Source organism: Linepithema humile, chromosome 6 (assembly GCF_040581485.1).
Source record: "Linepithema humile isolate Giens D197 chromosome 6, Lhum_UNIL_v1.0, whole genome shotgun sequence".
Classification (NCBI taxonomy): domain Eukaryota; kingdom Metazoa; phylum Arthropoda; class Insecta; order Hymenoptera; family Formicidae; genus Linepithema; species Linepithema humile.
In genome coordinates, this window is record NC_090133.1 from 11,333,224 (window position 1) to 11,351,773 (window position 18,550).

The 18,550-nt window shown below is 32.9% G+C and overlaps 2 protein-coding genes across 3 annotated transcripts; one reads left to right on the top strand and one right to left on the bottom strand.

Moving 5' to 3' along the window:
- The first annotated feature begins 3,836 nt into the window (after positions 1–3,836).
- On the top strand, positions 3,837–7,268 carry LOC137000687 (SCAN domain-containing protein 3-like). The gene is made up of 2 exons (XM_067358026.1): positions 3,837–6,024; positions 7,264–7,268. The coding sequence occupies exons 1-2, from the start codon at positions 4,500–4,502 to the stop codon at positions 7,266–7,268; spliced, it is 1,530 nt and encodes a 509-aa protein (XP_067214127.1). The 5' UTR covers positions 3,837–4,499.
- A 481-nt stretch (positions 7,269–7,749) lies between these two features.
- LOC105678084 (odorant receptor 82a-like) lies at positions 7,750–17,002 on the bottom strand. 2 transcript variants are annotated; one of them, XM_012377122.2, is made up of 6 exons: positions 16,362–16,997; positions 15,785–16,070; positions 15,374–15,473; positions 9,918–10,031; positions 9,234–9,389; positions 7,750–9,084 (listed from the first exon to the last, which is right to left on the bottom strand). In XM_012377122.2, the coding sequence occupies exons 1-6, from the start codon at positions 16,816–16,818 to the stop codon at positions 9,034–9,036; spliced, it is 1,164 nt and encodes a 387-aa protein (XP_012232545.2). In that variant the 5' UTR covers positions 16,819–16,997; the 3' UTR covers positions 7,750–9,033. The 2 variants fall into 2 exon arrangements, with proteins under 2 accessions (XP_012232545.2, XP_067213443.1); XM_067357342.1 differs by lacking the exon at positions 9,918–10,031 and having other exon boundaries at positions 16,362–17,002.
- Positions 17,003–18,550: the final 1,548 nt, after the last annotated feature.

Sequence of the window (18,550 nt, forward strand, 5' to 3'; positions counted from 1 at the left end):
TATATTGCACGCATGCTTTGCATAAATTCTAATTCAGGAAACATTTTTAGACTACTTCTCTGAACTCAATTCTAACAGTTCCCTATTAATCTTTGATATATTCTCTTTCGGCCGGAATGTTAATTTTGCACCTGCAAGCTGTATAATTTTTATATTAAACAAATATTTGTATGCACCGACAGCTTGTCGGTAAAATTTCCAAATTTTTTTCTGTTTTTTGTTTTAAATGTTATACCAGCCGATTCTTTGAGAGACCTACCGATGAAAAGGTTTTTGTATCGTGTGCCGACTGCCAACTTCACGTATGGCGACCAAGAGGTGAACGGTTGAATCCAAACCATGTTGTGCCTATCCACAGAAGTGAAAGGATTTCATGCGCAATGTGGGGCTGGATTTCCGGCACTACAATTGGTGAGCTGGTGGAAATTCCCACACGTATGAACTCTGTGGAGTATATTCGCATACTGGAAGATGTTCTGCTTCCATCAGTACGCGCAATCTACTCCGCAGAGGACATGCCAGTAATCCGATTGGTGCAGGATAATTTCGCAGTCCATACATCGCATGAAACACAAACATGGTTTCGGAATCATCCGGAGATCTAATTGGTTAACTGACCTGCTCGTTCACCAGATCTAAATTTGATCGAAAATATTTGGGCACAAATGGTTCAACGATGGGAACCAAGAAGGGAAAGGACGGCAGCAGCGCTAGTTAATCATGCGAGAGAAATCTGGGAAGAACTTCGGTTCCGACCAGACTTTCTCGCTAACTTAATTGATTCGATACCCCCCATCGAATCAATCAAGTTATTGACCGGTCCGGATATTGGACGAATTATTAAGATGTTTCCGCGCTAGTCATACGATCGGCCCTTTTTAGGGCCAATAAAACTTTCACACCGCGAATAGAAACGCCTATAGGCGTCTTACTCGCCGAATACGTGTCCACTCACGTGTTACTTACGCATTCGGACAAGTGAGATGTCTACAAGTGTTTCTATATATTTTATATACATATGTATGTATGTATGTGTGTGTGTTTGTGTACGTGTGTGACATAGAAACGCCTGTGTGTGTGTGTGTGTGTGTAAGCGCGCGCGCGCGCGCGCTACTTCATTGGCGACCGATATTAAAAATTGTTTACGATATTAGAAATAGTTAATTTGCGAAACTCTGCACAAAAATGACTTTCAGAATGAAGCGCTCACGTAGAACAATCGGGACGTATTGCAAAAGTCGTAATTTTCAGCTAATTAATGTAGTTTAGAATGAAAAAAGATCATGATATATTCGCGAAATTAGCACGCCAGTTGATATATCTGAACAATTGATGTATCTAAAAATTATTATCATCAGCGTATTCTATTCATTATACTACGTATAAAAGCATAAAAATAAAATCATCAAGAAATGACTACCAGATATTTCGTATTTAAAGCTAAAAATATTAGGATAAGATGCAAAATACCTCGTAAAGAATTCACTTCTAACTTAATTATTTTTCTACGCAGAACGATGAAAGGAATTAACTTAAAAAAAGCCATAGTTTGGCTTTCAAAAAGTGGAAGTGATCATATCTCGGAAAGAGACCTCCACTTGAAACAAACTGTGCTGATTGGATGTCTAGAATATCTCCCGCGCAATCAAGCAATTTTTCTATGATATATATATTTTCGAATAAATCTTATATTTGAACATTTATTGGAGATAGTATGTCCTAGCGACTTATCCTGTTCCATTATTACTAATTTTGCTTATAATAAAAAAGTTATTAATTACGCAATCATAAATGAACCAATAATTAATCAGGACGAGCGTGTATTTTTGTTACGGAAGCAAACAATTCTTATATTTGTATAATTAAACATTTCAATACAAATTTCTATTCTTCATTAAATTAAGCCTCTTTATATGATATAATAATTAATAGAATGAATTCCGGCGGTTGGTGCACGCGGCTCAGCTACGTTTCTTAAAGGAAAGAAAGAAAAGTACGATACATAGATGTTAAAGCGAACGAGACATCGATAGGGACACCGAGCTGCTCTAACTGTCTCGCTCGCACTTCCTTCATTAGACGGTCGCATGAGGAAGACAGCTATAGGGACACCACTAACTTGACATCACGTCTTGTAATGCTTTCTCTCTCAATCGTCCGATTTGCGCTAAGGATGCAAGATGAAAATATCCCCCACTACTTTTCCCCTTGCTCCTCGCTTCAAGCGACACGTCAAATACGCGTTTGTGTGAATGCGTGTGACGCCTTCGGTTGTTTCACACACGTATACCGTTGCCGGCGAGGGACACCATACGTGCCGGTACGTGTACATACATGTGGTAATTATTTCACATGCATAGGATATGCACTTTATATACTTTTCACATTCTCTGTATATACATAGAATATACAATATACATATATGTATATACATAGGACATACATAGAATGTCCTAATGTTTATTGGGTGCTGATCTATTAGCATATGTATTTTAATCACATAAAAAAATTTCTATTACAAGCAATAAAAAAATTTTTGCTTTTTGCGATATTAATTTTGCATCGGTAAAACAGACGATTCCAGTATCCTTTTAATACGATTAACAACACGAAAAGGACTCGAATAAGGTGGTTAAAGTGCTCTTCTAACTGCATCTTCATGAACCCAACATGTGAACAGATAAATAAATCCTACTGATAAAAAGGTACTTTATTATGATGATGTGTTGTAGGTAGCGATTTAAGATTTCTCATATGTATCCTGTGCTTTTCAAGAAAAATTCCAGGATTTGCTTTGGATCTTTTTTTGTGAAAAATTCTCCAAGAATACAAAAAGTAAAGCATTTTTGCTGGTGAAACATTTAAATTTTTTTTAGTACAGGTACGCAATCCCAATAATACTGTGGGTAAAATCTCAATTATTGTTGGAATGACACATGATGGCACTTTTAAGAGTCCAATGCCAACGTTCCAGTATTCCATTTAAGGCTGGATGATAGGCTGAAGTCCTTATTCGCTCGCAACCAATAAAGTTGGTAAGAGCTTTGAACATTGCAACTTCAAATTGCGGACCTTGATCTGTAGTGATCATATGCGGAACGCCATATCTTGCTAACCAGTGAGTATAAAAGGCTGTGCTGACTGTTTCTGCAGAAATTTCAATTAAAGGTATTGCTTCCGGCCATCTTAAAAATCTATCAATCATAGTTAAATAGTATCTAAAATTTTGACAAGGAGGAAGAGGACCAATAAGATCTAGATAAATGTTTGCAAACGTTGGAACATCCGGAACAGTTATTTTCTGTGGAAGATTCTTTGTGTGCTTCTGGATCTTATTGTTAGTTTTTTGACAACAAAGGCATGTTTTGGACCATTCTTTAATATCCTTCTTTAAATTGGGCCAAACAAATTTTTGCTGAATTAACTTACAAGTTGATCGACCACTTGGATAAGCTAATCCATGAACAACATCAAAAATTCTTCTACGTAACTGTTGAGGTACGTAAGGTTGAATATTAACGGTAGAACAATTACAAAAATAGAAGAAGTTAAACCAGTAAGAATAAGTTTCTGTAATTTTAGTGAAGAATTATTTAAGAGAAGAGTTTTTAATTCTTTATTCTTTTTTTGTATTTTAGCTATCTCTTCAAAAGAAACAATTACTGGCATGGAAATAGATTCGATTCTTGAAAGAGTATCTGGCACTGCATTTTGTTCTCCTAAAATGTGGACAATGTTAGTAGAGAATTGAGCTATAAAATCAAGATGCCTAATCTGTCTGGGCGATGCTTTGTCAAGCTTTTGACGAAAATAATAAATTAAAGGTTTATAATCTGTTCTAATAAGAATCTGTCGTCCTTCAATGATATATCTGAAATGTTTAATAGATAAATAAATTGCAAGAAGCTTTTGATCATAAGTACTATAATTCTGTTGAGTTTTATCCAATTTTCTAGAGAAAAAAGCGATTGGTTGAGTGAGTGATGCCGCGGAAGAACTTCCCAGCCCAAATTAAAAATGGTTGCTGAGTGGTCCGAGCAACGTGTGGCCTAGCGTTATCGTCTAATATAATAACTTTCCGACTTCTTTGACCAGTAAATGGTCTTTTTTCTTCGATTTTTTTGACCAAATCATTTAATTGATGACAATAACGTTCGGCATTAACAGTTTCATCCGGTTTAAGAAGCTCATAATAGAACCACATTATTCATATCCTACTAGATGTACAAAAGAATCTTTTTGGCCAGTGTAGCCAGATTTGGCCCGGTTTTTCGCGCATGCGCGTTGTGGCGATGGCGGGAACAGAAAATACAGGGATGTATACACACATGCGCAACGTAAAGGGCGCCAAAGTTTTGGCGGGTAGACATCAGTATGAGCCCCGTCTGCAGCCTGACATCAGTGACCAGTGTAGGTTAGCATCGTCAAAATTAATTGGGACGTGTATTGCAATAAACAGGTAAGTTATAATATTATTTTTGTGCAATAATTTGTGCAATATGGATGTAAATAGTGGAAAAGGAGCCATTAAAAAACGGGAAAAAATTTTTATTTTTGCTTGGTTAAAGGAGGATATTTTTAAAGGATGGTTGGCTCCCCATTCAGAGAAAAACAAGGCTTTTTGTATTGTATGTAACAAGACCATCAGATGTTGCAAAACAAACTTAGTGCAACATTCACAGACGGTTTCACATATTGAAAAAGTCAATCGTCAAAGTCAAAGCCTCAAATCAAATGTAGTAACACCCGTAGAAATTTGCCATAAAGATAAAGTAAAACGCGCGGAGATAAAATTAGCAGCATTTTTTGCGGAGCATAATGTCGCTTTTAATACAGTTGACCATTTAATTCCTTTATTAAAAGATGTTTGTATTGAGCCTGAAATTGTGCAAGATCTTTCACTGGGTCGAACTAAGTGCATTAATATCGTAAAAGAAGTCCTTGCCAAACGCGAAGTTGAAAAAATTGTTCAAATTTTGCAAACGCGTAAATTTTCTATTTTGATCGACGAAAGTACAGATATTTCTGATACGAAACTAATGTGTGTACTTGTTCAATATTTTTCGCCCTTAAATAAAAAAGTAAAAACGCAGCTATTAGAATTATTATCATTAGATGGCACAGATTGTACTGCGAATAACATTTTCAAAACTTTTAAAACGTTTTTAGAAAATAAAGAAATTCCATTAAAAAATATTGTTGGTATGGCAAGCGACAATGCATCAGTAATGACAGGATGCAATAACTCCTTTTTCTCGCGTTTAAAATCTGAAATACCTAATGTAGTTTTATTAAATTGTATATGTCACACATCCGCGATTATTGCTAGTAAAGCCTGTGCAAAATTACCGCAATGTTGCGAAAATTTAATTAGAGGAGTTGCTACTTATGTTTCGGGCAGTGCAAAGAGATGCGCAATATTAAACGAATTTCAAGATTTTTTTAATGTTGAAAGAAGTAAAATACTTAAATTATCCAACACGCGATGGCTTATATTACATAAATGTGTTACAAGACTTCTGGATAACTGGGAGGTTTTAAGAAATTATTTTATGCTAGCTGTAGTCGAAGATAATTTACAATCGGCAGAAATTATTTTAACGCAATTAAATGATGATTCGATTAAGGCCTATTTGTTATTTTTAAAATACTCATTGAATTTTTTCAATCATTTTAATGCGCTGTTTCAGTCACGTAAAATATTAATTCATAAATTATTTATTAACAGTCAGCAATTAATTCGTCAAATAGGTCAAAATTTTATGATCCCTGAGGCTTTGAAAGACATTACTACTTTTAATGACGATGAACATAATATCCTACAATTGACAAATATATATGTGGGACCAGAATGTGAAGGCTTTTTAGCATCGCGATCTTTTGAATTCGCGCAACAAATTAGATTAAATTGCTTAAATTTCTATAAAATAGCGCTTAACGAAATGTTAAAACGTTTACCGTACAAAGATGTCTTATTTGAACAGTTAAATTTTTTAGAAGCCAAAGTTGCACTTTATAATGAAGGTAGATTAATAATTAAAGATTTATCTTATATTGCCACGCGTGTAGAAAATATTGATGTAACTAAATTAGCATTTGAATGGAGAGTTTTGCCCACAGTTTTTAGTGATTCGGAAAAAATAAATTTAGCTTCATTAGAAATTGATAAAATGTGGGCAAAAATATTAGATTTTCAAGATTTCAACGGGGAAAAGATGTTTCCAAATTTAGAGTTGTTAATTGAAACCGTTTTATCTTTTCCTCACTCTAATGCCGAAGCCGAACGGATATTTTCCATGGTAACGGATATTAAAAATAAAAAAAGAAATAAATTAGCAAGTAGCACTCTTTCCGCGATGTGTGTAGTAAGATCTAGTTTTCAGACCGAAAATATTAATTGTACCAATTTAGAAATAGACTCGAGACATTTAGAATTACACACGTCAAAAAATTTATATTAAAAGGAATGCAATTCATCTGATGGCACTTGATTACTTAATGCTTGATTTTTTTGTTTCAAATTATTATTAATTTTATTTTATTTTATTTTATTATGATTATTTATTATAATTTTGTAACATAATTAACCATTATTTTTTCAGTTTGTTTATTATATATATATATATAATGTTTGTATATAATATTATTTAATATATTTTTCTTTATTTATGTTTAATTATATTTATATTTTATTTATTATTTATTTCTATAATAAAATATTTTTATTTCATTATTATGTTCTGTGATAATTATCTAGGTTACATATTGTTTGAAATGGAAATTATTAAAAAAAATATTTTATTTTAATTTTATTATAAAATGCATTAAGCAAAGTTTTTTTTTTTAATTTTAGAGTATTAATAATATTTTTAGTTTATAGATGTTTATAAATGCATTAATATATTTTTTCATATTTTTATATTATTAGATATTGTTTGTAAATTATATTTTGTTTCATGAATACTGGTAAGGTTTTGAGCACTTTTCCTTACCCTTGCAACAAATGTTGGTATTCTTTACAAATTGTGCTAAATAAAATATTTATTTTTATTTATTTAAAAATGTGTTGAAATTATTATTTTAATATCCTCTACCCTTTTTCAGTTTCTATCTTTTATATATATCTTAGCTTATCTTTTAAAATATATTACATAATTGTTTTACATTTTATAATTGCATTTTTAACATATACAGATATGTAAATATAAATATACGTAAGCATACTTAATTTTTTAATTGATTTTTCTGAATATAATTTGTTAGAATGAACGGGTACCATATAGCATACTTTTTTACTACACTCAAGCACTTCACTGAGCTCGTCGCGTCGCGCATGCGCGAAAAACCGGGCCAAATCTGGCTACACTGTTTTTGGCATAAATATTCGGTTTTGCCATTGATGTAGACGGCTGGCCGAGGTCTATCTATGAATGTCTGCGTTGAAGATTGTCGTACAGGATCTATTTTTCGTCGCCAATAACAATTTTTCATAAAAAATCCTTATGCTGCCTGGAAAGCAATGATATGCATGTGTTCAAACAACGGAAAATGCTGTTTTTTGAGAATTTATGCGGAACCCACTTTCCGAGCTTCTGAATTTTTCCCATTTCATGCAGTCGTCTTGAAACTGTTGCTTGATCAACTCCTAGTTATTCTACAAGTTCTTCTTGTGTGACGGGTTTTCATTCAACAACGCTTCCAAATTATTTGCCTTTAATTTTCGTGGCGTTCCAAAGCATGGTCAGTCACTCACGTCAAAATTACCGTCTTCAAAACGATAAAACCAGTATTTGCACGTATTGTGGGATACAGTACCTTCACCAAGAACAGAACAAATTGATTCACATGCGTTAGCAGCATTTTTTTCCTTGCTGGAACTCATACCAAATGCAGTGTCGAATATAAAGCTTTTCGTCGCTCATCGTGTTCAATGTTATTTTGTAAGATTATCTGCACCATTAAATCATAAAATATGATGTTTTTGTTGAAATAATGTAATCCAATATTAAGTCATTTCTATGTTCTTGAGATAGCGCCTCTACCTCTATTGTAATTTCTATCTGCGTGATTTCCTCTCTTGTAATTATAATTTATTCCTAGCTTCGCGCTCTAACGGTTTTTGATATATACGCAGTTAAATAAATAAAGTGGATACATTTTATTTTAATGTGCATTTTTCTAAGCCCAAAACTCATAAATCTCAACAGTTTTAGATAGTTTGATACCAACTTTACAAATATTTAAAAAGGCAAGAAATTATTTGAATTTAAAATAATTATACCAGAACGCTGAAAAAAAAGACTAAAACTTTTGCATACCCCTAATATTTTTTATCAAGGATTTATTTATCTGTTTACACGTTTGAGTACCAGTGTTGCTAGATGGGCCGCTTTTTTTCGTGCATGCGCGGCGCAGTAGCTATGAATTCAGCGGTGTATATGGGTACATACTGTTCGAGCGCGACAAAAGCTGTGTTCCAATATTCACTACCAATCTAAAACTTATAGTTTATGTTATAGCACTATAGCATTTTATTACTGTTAGTGAATATCGGAATATAGTCAAGTTTGGCGAGCTACAGTGAATAATTTTTAAAAAAAGCTTAAACAGAGAGCCTAAGAGTACCTTTTTTTTCCTAAATTAGTACTTCATTGAAGCCGATTTCCAACCGCATACGCGAAAAAAAGTGGTCCATCTAACAACACTGTTGGGTTCGTGAAGATGCAGTTAGAAGAGTACTTCTTAGATGCATAATTTAAAGGAATAGATACTGCATGTATTTTATTCTACTTAAATTATGATATTTATGAATCACATAAAGATACAAAAGGAGCTAAAAATGATAAAAATTTATCACATGTATGTAATTGATTTAATTAATACAATGTTTCTAAAAATATTTTATTGTTTTTTGCTATTTTATTGTTTTATTGTTTTATTGCTTTTATTGTTTAAAATATGATAAAATATTTCACACAAATTTTCTCACATTGCTAATAAGCCAGAATTCATTTTTAATTTTAATTTAATAATTTACGTAATAGTTTTTAAAACCGAAAGATAAGCTGCAGATGCCTTTAAGATCTGAAATAAAGCATATTATATTTTTTACTCTCTCCAATAGCTTTATATATAAATAAATTAAATACACTATAAATAAAATAATTAAATAAAATAGTTATATAGTCTATAGTTATCTTATAGAAAATCTTCGCAAAGATCATTGAATATACCATGCCAAATGTTTCCAAGGAAAAGACATAAAACTTTCCAGCTGTTAAATATAATGGTTTTTGCGATCGAGTCATGCATATCATTAAAAGACGTACAGATTCAATTGGCAATTCATACCATTTTGTTGAATAACATATCCAATCTAATGCTGTGCTCTGAAATAAAACATTGATTTTTTAAATATTCTTTACTTTTTTACTTACCCTTAAGAAATTTAATTTTTTAACAAATTTTTTAAATTAAACACTAAAAATAAATTATAGATTTTTAACAAAAATGAAACAAAACTTGAAGAAACTATTGACATAAAATCGGATTTAAATAAGATGTTATTTTTTAAATGTAATTACATAAATCTTTAATAATTTTAATTTATATTAAAAAGTAAAATTTATAATCTTTAAACCATTTTAATTGTTTAAAGTTATAAAATATATTATGTAATTCTTGATTGTAATACGTTACACATTTTAAAAATAAAATTTATAATTATTAGATTTTTTTACATTTCTTGCTTACAAATTATTTATAATATTTTTATATATAATTATATATATATATATACATATACATATATATATTGTATATTTTCTTCAAGTTTTCTAGATTTAAATTAAAATTTTCTTTATTTATGATGTACAATAATAATATACAATAGAAAATATTAAAAATAGTATTCTCACTTCACTAATTAAACATTCTCCTATAAAACAATAGCAAAATGCCAATAACACCACCGCTCCGGAATATATTAGAAAATAAATAATCTCGTTCATTTCTTTTCCATTTTTGGCGGTCTAAAATATCATATTTGCTGAATGTTATAAGATTTTGTTAAAAAAAGACATTGAAAACTTGTACAAGATATTACAGACTTGCAAAAACTGGATCTTTAATCACATTTTTTTAATAAATAATAACAAAACAATACATATAAAAAATATATTACTATATCGTTCTTTTAATAGAAAAATAACAACTTAAAATGAGCAATTTTTCAGTAAGGCATTTGAAAAATTCTAAATTGGAATAAAAAAAAAATGTTTTCATTAGGATAGTTAATGTGCATCCTTCTCGCGGTGCACACCCTTCGTGAGGGAGCTTGTGTGCTTGCGATGATCCATTGAGCTATGCCGGCGGGGAGCTACGGCTCTATGGGTACAACTCAGCCAGATAGGTCAGTGGGGAGGAACCACGCGAAAAGTGCACCAGGGCGTGAGTCGTGAAGACTTTGGGATGGGGACTGGGTACATCGCCCACCTGTCAAGGTAGGGGCCTGAAAAAGCTATAAGTGATGAGGGTGGGAGGGAGGCAGTGCACTGATACTAATGGCGCGCTGCTCCGCCCATCAGGTAAAGATGCGGGCGCACCCCTTGCCTCTTGGTACCTGGTAGGGGAGCGCCTACCAGGCGCCCACCTGTATCGGACCTGTCGGCCCCAGTGCGCTGCGATGGCTGTATGCAGTGATGCGATGTTGTAAACAGCGGCCATGGCTTTCGAGCCCCACACAAGAAAGATCTGCATATATGTGTTGCGCAGAATGTTTTGCGCAGCATATGTACGCGGTCCTTGTTTGTATGGGACTCGGGAGCCGTGGACCGTTGTTCGCAATATCGTATCACTGGCTATACGCTTCGCGAAGCCACCGCAGCAATTATAGTGGAGGCCCTGATAGCGAGTCGAGACTGAAACCGAGGGAGGATGGTTCGCGGGGTTGGGGGACTGAAGTAGCCTGTTATAGGCGGCTCGAACTTGTTAGTCGAGAGACATCTTCGAATACCTGAGTTACCCGTTGAAAATTTTCTCCCGGGCACTCTCACATCTTCTCTAGATGTTCGGACCAGGGTGGTGACCCATTTTGGGCCGGCGGATGGGTAGATCCCTTCTTTTGCTCTCGATCGCAGAGGTGGGGGGGGGGGAGGCGCGGGGTCCACTTATCCAGGTAGGAATGGGACGTATGTCCTAAGATTGGGGGGACCTTTGGGTTCCCATCTTTGGGTCGAGTTCCTTTACAGGGACATGATTGTCGGGGGTCGTCCTATATTGCCACATGGCGGTTCCGGGATGGTCTCCGGCCCGGCTATTTAGCCTGGCTTGGCTATTACGGAGAAAGGGTGTTAACGGATAGATGTCGCGTCTGTACTAAAACATGGGCGCGGTAAATTCCATACCCCAGGGCACCGGGTCCTGAGCTGTTTTTGGAAGATTTTTTCTCCTGCCAAAAGAAAAAAGATAGTTAATATGCATAACTTCACTTTCTTTCCACGTTAAACTTTCAATTATAATATATTCTTTAAAACTATGTCATAAGTTTTCAAAATTCGAATTGCAACTCTAGTATAGTGAGTTTTGTCCTTTTCCATTTCATTCTATTCAAGCGAACATTTCGCTTCGTTGATAAAAAAGTGACACATCTCAAAATGAGCAACTTTTCAGTAGAGTATTTTAAAAAAATAAGATTTTAATATCCGATTTCCCTCCGATTTTGAAATTTTGCAGACATGTAGTACTTACTAAATGTAGTCGAATGCCACAAATGTAAATCGAAGGAAACCGAGAAGTTAGTTTTCGAGAAATTTGAAGAATCCCGTACTAATTCTATATAAAATTAGGTTTCGGTTAAATGTAATGTAAGACTAACTCATCGTCAGAGCTAGATAATAAACAATTTTCATGTTTGACTAGCCTATAATCACCGACATCCTACCATATAAATTTTGATAACTTCGAAACGGCTGATGCAAAGTGGATAAAATTATAAAGGTCTCAAGACTATAAGTATATGTAATAAAAAGTAGGGGGTTTAGTTAAAAAAATTCGAGATAACTTTACTCTGACTATGGCGACGCCACCTAAGGTCAAACTGATAAAGCCAATAAATAAACCTTTTGAAACCCTACAACTTTATTTGAAACATTCTTTTCATAAAACTTATAGTTTACTAAATATTTTCTCGGAATTTTTTATACACCCTGAATGATCATATATGGTTCCATATATATAGTAATTATATACGATTATACAGGGTATCTGAGACCATCCGTACACCCCTTTTATAACGAAGGGAAGTGATTTTCATCAAAAACTCGAAAAATTCTAATAAGTAAATCGAATATGCTCTACAGTATGGTGATATTCTCAACTTTCGGTTTCAATAAAAAGAACTTGCTCTGTGATTGATTCAAATGAAATTTGACATGCCATGTTATCCATATCAAAACGCTTTAGAGCATGCATTGATGCTGAAGATCACCATTTTGAACATTTGTATTAGCAGTATGTATGTACAGCAGTATGTAAATAAGTCAATCATCGAAGTGTTTGATCAGTTTCTTGAAGTAAATTATTTTCCATCACAGTTGACCTTTAACCGTAGGTAATGTATGCGTCTTAAAACTCTATTAGAAGATAAGTAAAAAAACATATCATTCCATTTAAGAAAACGAAGTTGTCTTTCGCATCTTCTCTACACCTACAAAAAAATTATTGATCAGATTATGTTCCCCTTGAAACCAAGCAAGATTGATCAGATACAGTGATGCGATTTTGTCCATCGCGGCTTTAGGCTCCACTGCTTGTTATTTGACATTTACCTCTATCAAAACTATTTGACTGTATTTGTAATATGTTACTGTGTTCCTCCACTAATCTGCACAGTACATGTACATGTACTGCAGTAACTCTTGCTAATATGCAGTAGTTTAAAAGAAATAATTAAAAATTTTACAGGTGTGTAATTTTTTGAGTTGATAGCAAGCATGGCTAAACGAGTAAGGCGAGTAGCAAGAATATTAAAGATCTCGTGTTTGAAAACTGTAATTTTGTAACTTTTTTTCCTTTTTCGATATTTATTTCTACTATTGTACAATTAAGTAAATTATTAGATAATATTTTTGGCTAAAAAAAATTATTTTATATTTATATTTATTAAAAAAAATTTATTTTATATTTATTAAAAATATTCGCATATGTTAAATTAGCACTATGTTGCAACATTGTAAAATGACTTTTCATTTTTCTATTGACAATAGCAAATCTGTATTATTTCTAAAATTGTTAGTTTAAACATATGCGAATATTATTAATAAATATAAAATATTTTTTTGGGCAAAAAAACATTATCTGATAATTTACACTGTTAGAAACAAATTCGAAAAAAAGAAAAGAAAGTTGAATGAAGCAGGTCTCGAACACGAAATTTCTAATATCTTAGCCACTCGCCTTAGAAACGCTTGCTTCTTGGTATTTATTATCTGCTGCGTCGGCTCGGTGGAAGCGAGACGTCCATCTTCTTCCATTGGTCGAACAGCCGAGCACACACGGACACGTGACAAAAGCGCTTCTTGGTTGTGTGAAAAAGTGGAGCCCGGAGCCGCGGTGGGCAAAATCGCATCACTGGTCTGATGTATTTTGATGATATTTTTCTATCGTCAAAAGCAGGCGAGTTATTCAGGTGGTCTGTTTTAGATGCCTCCTCCTGTATATATGTATATACATAGGGTTTCCGGAAAGATCGGGACCAAACTTATATATATAGTTACAACCACGGCGGTCACTCGCGAATGCGCACGTTCAAGAAATAACAACTTAATTTAAAAAATTTAAAAACAAAAAATAAATTAATTTAAGAACACAGGTTTAATTATGAAGCGGCACTATTTACAAGCGATAGAATGGTAACACGGTGTAGAACTCTTAGAATCGGTTGCGCCCGAAAACATGTCCTCTCGACATCGAGGATCAAACTCTCTTCTGTCAACTTATTTTTATATATATATATAAATAAATTATATATATGTAAAACAGTTTAACGGGACGGAAAATATCACTTAAGCCATTTTAAAGTAGAGGCTTCACCCTTTAAAACGCATTAAGAAAAATTATTCTGCGATCCCTGGAAGCTGAGATATAGTCTCTTAAAAATCGACAAAATTTGCAGGTTTTAAAATACTCCCCTAATTTTTTTGCGTAGTGTATATATCAATATTTATCATTGTTATCCATCATTTTCTACCATTTTAATAATTCTTTGAATTGACATCTGTAAATTCATTGTTTTCCATTTTTTTTAATGAATCCAGATCTTTTGCACGTCTCTAATACAATTTTCTTAACCAGTTGAGTGGTAGACTTTTCCGAAAGATTTGTGTCAAAAGTGGTAAGAGCCAAAAGTTAAAATATCGAAAAACGGTGAAACATGGGTTCAAAGTTTTCGAAAAAGCAACTTTTCAGAATGGGTGTGGATCCCCCCCCCCCCGCCCTGGGGAGCAGGGGGGGGGGCAGAATAGGGGTGCAAAATGTTAAATGGCACTATGGATCGAGTGAGGATCATTTGAAAGGGCGTTTCAAGACAAGAACAATAATTTTTGAAAATGTTAACTACGTCTTTCTAGTCAAAAATGGAGGTGGATCAAAAAAGAGGGATGGACTTCCAAAAAGCTATCACCTCCGATTTGGCTTATATTCAGCCTAAATACTTATTTTATCTAGTAAATAATATTCCCAAATGGATTTTTGGCGCAAATGCCCCCTCCAGCCCCCCTCAAAGGTTCAAAAATAAAACTGTTTTTGTTAATTATTTCAGAAAGTATTCATTGTACGAAAAAAGTTGTCAAACAAAAAATAAAGCTCATAAAAAGCTCTACAAATAAGGTCTTATACATATTTTACCTAACTCCAATATTTTAGTCGTTTTAACAATTAACAGTCGCCATATTAAATCCGCCATTTTGAATTTTGCAATTTTGACAACAGATTCGAATTTAGCAGCCCAAAAAACCTTAGGATATCAAGTTTTGTGCAAATCTGTTGAAAATTAGTGGAGTTATTTAGAAATGTACATATATGATACATTACCACGTTTGGCACTTTTTTTGTACATATATGATACATTACCACTCAACTGGTTAATAATCAGAATTTATTTTTTGTGAAATACAAAATGTGTTGACAATTTCAAGAAGATAATATTACTTAATTAATTAATTTATCAGTATATACCCATACAGCACAAAACATTGCAGCAACATTGCGGTAATATTGCAATGTTTCTAGAATGCTGCAACTTTGCCGCAATGTTGCTTTAATGTTCTGTGCTGTATGGAATATGTATCTAACAAAGAAGATAAATTCATCGCACCATAAGAAGTTGATATGCCACGATGCACAAAGAAAAAATCAGACCCATTGTCTGTATAAACATGAGTGAACTAAATGTATTTGTCAAAATGTTTGCTAATCTGAAAAAAATTTTGCATTGTTTATTTTTTTGTTTGATTATATTGGCAGCATACAGTAACAAATTAAATAAATATTTATTAAAAAATGTTTTTTAGAATCATTTAAAAAATTATGCTTTTTTTGAGAAGTTTGACGCACTACATTTATTATGAGTAAAATGCAAAAATTAAAAATATTATGGATATATAATTATAATGGAATGCATGGACTGGATACTTTGTATAATACAACAACATAATATAGTAAATGTCTTTAAAAAGGCGTAGAATAATAATAATAAGTAAAAAAAATTTTTATCTTTACATCTTACCGCAAGAGCTCTGCATGTTGCTCCGTAAAAGTCTTAATTTCATAATCACACTTTGGTGACATGTAATCAATGTTTTTCAACCGATAACCAAGAATTGATAGCTGGCCGCAGAGATAAAACGTCAAGGAGACAAAGACACTGTCCGCTCCAGTCGCACCGATAGTTAAGAGTGTGCTGGACGGCATTAAATATATGCAAAATAACGCGTATGAACGCATCCCCGATATTTCATAAATTGAATTTATATGAATCGGTAGCTCGTATGGAAGAGTACAATTGCCGGAACCTGTCGGAAAGATTTGTATGATAAGAAAATATTGAGATACATATAATCTTTGTGTTGAAGATTTTAATGTATGAAATCAAGATCTTAACCAAAAATAAGCAAAAACAATTCTAAAATAGAGCATTAATCAATTTTAGCGTGTATTAATTTAATTCTATTAAATTTTTAGCAAATTGTTTACATGATAAATTCTCTTGAAATTTTTGATTCTAAGAAGTTAATTTATTACAAAATAGTTAAATTACTATTTAAAGGTACTATTTAAAATCTTAAATTTCTTAATATACTCACTGGATAGAATACATTCGAGAATAGGTTTTATATAATACAATGTAGGCACAAAGAATAATGATGTCATTGAAGAGGTAGTAAATAATGTTGCCGCTACATTGTACCAAATCATTATATCCTTCTCATCTGAATTACGATAAAGCCCTTTCTTCACGTTTCCTCTCACCACTGTCAGTAAAGGCAATAATTGATCTTTTTTCCAGCGAAACATCATGTTCTTCAACACAATTAGGATACTTGGAAGAGTAAAAGTGATGTTTCTCATCATTTTTTCAATATCGTACATATTTTGCACTAAGCTCACGATTAATAATAACGTACAACTTATGATATATGTAGCATAAAAAAAAAAACGAAAATCGTTGTGACTTTCCGGCCAGAGACCAGATATCGAAAGCAACAATTTGCTCCACGACAACACTTGCCTATCGTAAAACGTCTCCATCCGCAATCGCATAATTTTTTATTAAACTTAAAAAAATGTCAACGATCAGATTCACAAAAGTCGCAAAATTTGTGAAATGAATTTAATCTCTCAACGTCGCATAAGATTCGTAAATGCTAACAGAAAATATCTACGTCCACAGTGACTAATGATTCTTGTCGTCTAGACATTTCCAGAACATGCGCACATAAATGCGCAAAACTTTTCGAGGGGATGAAGAATAAATACATATATCAAAGAGCAAAGACAATTGTTTTGAAGAAATTGATGCAAGAAATCAAACTTGGTGCGTTATGATGTCGATATCACTTTTTTTATTAATCCATAATTGCACGTTTCGACAATAGTTCTTGTGTGAGGTACCGTGTGAAATTTCGCCAGCAGTGCGAACCGCTCACGCGATTCAAGTATATAAGCGCCTGCGAGTAATCTTTTGAACAATAGGTGCCGGTAAATCTGCATGTCTCATGAACTGCATTACGTTATTTTAAGCATAGGTATTTTGATATTTGATAAAAATATTACACGTTTTTTCTTGATTGATACTTTAGTGACAAAAAATTTGAGTTCTTCTTTAAGACTCTATTATAATAGAGCAAAATGTAATAATGTACTTGTAAATATTATTTTTTCGCTGCTATAATATTGTAATCCTGCCACTGGATTAACATCTGGAAAATGTAAGCAAAAATATATACAATTTTTTGACAAGATATGGGAAACAAATTTTTTTCACATCCATTTATAATAAAACTATCTGTCTTCCATATATTATAGTTGTCAACCCTCTCATGTTAAAAAAATAAGTTTTTAAAAAATAAATTATAATAATACACATTTAATAAATATTCGAAATATATGGATCAGGAGATATATGGCGCAAATACATCGAGTTCTTAATATTTTAGAAAATTTTAGGATGCATCGTGTTATTCACATCTTAGAAATTACAATCTTTGAATTTTCTTTATGTTGGGTCTACATATTTATGCGAATGCTCTTAATATAAATAAAATTCTCAAAAATAGAAAAACATTTTTCTTTGAGTAATGCATTATTGTCTTTGCTGATATGAAAACTAGTTGATGCAAACTAATTCTTTCAAAATCTCTGGATATATCATCCCTAATAGAATTGTGCAAACAAAGAAGATCAAATTAATATTTTTATATATTTTTTCTTATTCTGGTTTTTTATTCGTTTTTATATAATATCTTACGACTTACAATATAGAATTCTGCTTTCCTGCCGAGCCACAAAGTTCGTCATCTTCTTTATTATTTTTTAACAAACTTATTAAGAAAACCACTTTAAAGAAAACGCATCAACAATAATACTTCATAAGTAATAAAAGCTATTTAAAATCAAAACTATAATTAAAAGAATATACATTATTATCATAAATATATTATGTAAGCAACGCGCCGCCGATTGAGCATCACTGCGATCCCTTCCCGCGGTCTTCGCGACCACGCGCGAGTTATCTAATGCGCTGCGTCTAGCGTCCTAGGCGTAGGAATATCTTTAATTAGGACCAATCAGGATTAGCTGATGCAATAGGCGATCCTTGAGCGTGTCACGGCATGCGTATAAAACATTGCCGTCTGAGTAGTCCGTGTGACAACACGTCCGTCGTATTTTTCGGTAATCATTACTTCGCTGTATGTACGCGAGTGTTAACGATATTAATAAATATCATTATAGTGTTATTGTATTTGCACCTTTCATACCGTCCTGCCTTTTG

Excerpts from the sequence above, each read along its gene's own strand:
- LOC105678084 (XM_012377122.2), bottom strand. The coding sequence starts at position 16,818 with ATGCGATTGCGGATGGAGACGTTTTACGATAGGCAAGTGTTGTCGTGG. Across the intron at positions 16,071-16,361 it reads TCTCGAATGTATTCTATCCA|GTTCCGGCAATTGTACTCTT; the intron begins GTGAGTATATTA and ends TCTTTCCGACAG. Across the intron at positions 9,085-9,233 it reads CCTTGGAAACATTTGGCATG|ATCTTAAAGGCATCTGCAGC; the intron begins GTATATTCAATG and ends GCTTTATTTCAG.
- LOC137000687 (XM_067358026.1), top strand. The coding sequence starts at position 4,500 with ATGGATGTAAATAGTGGAAAAGGAGCCATTAAAAAACGGGAAAAAATT.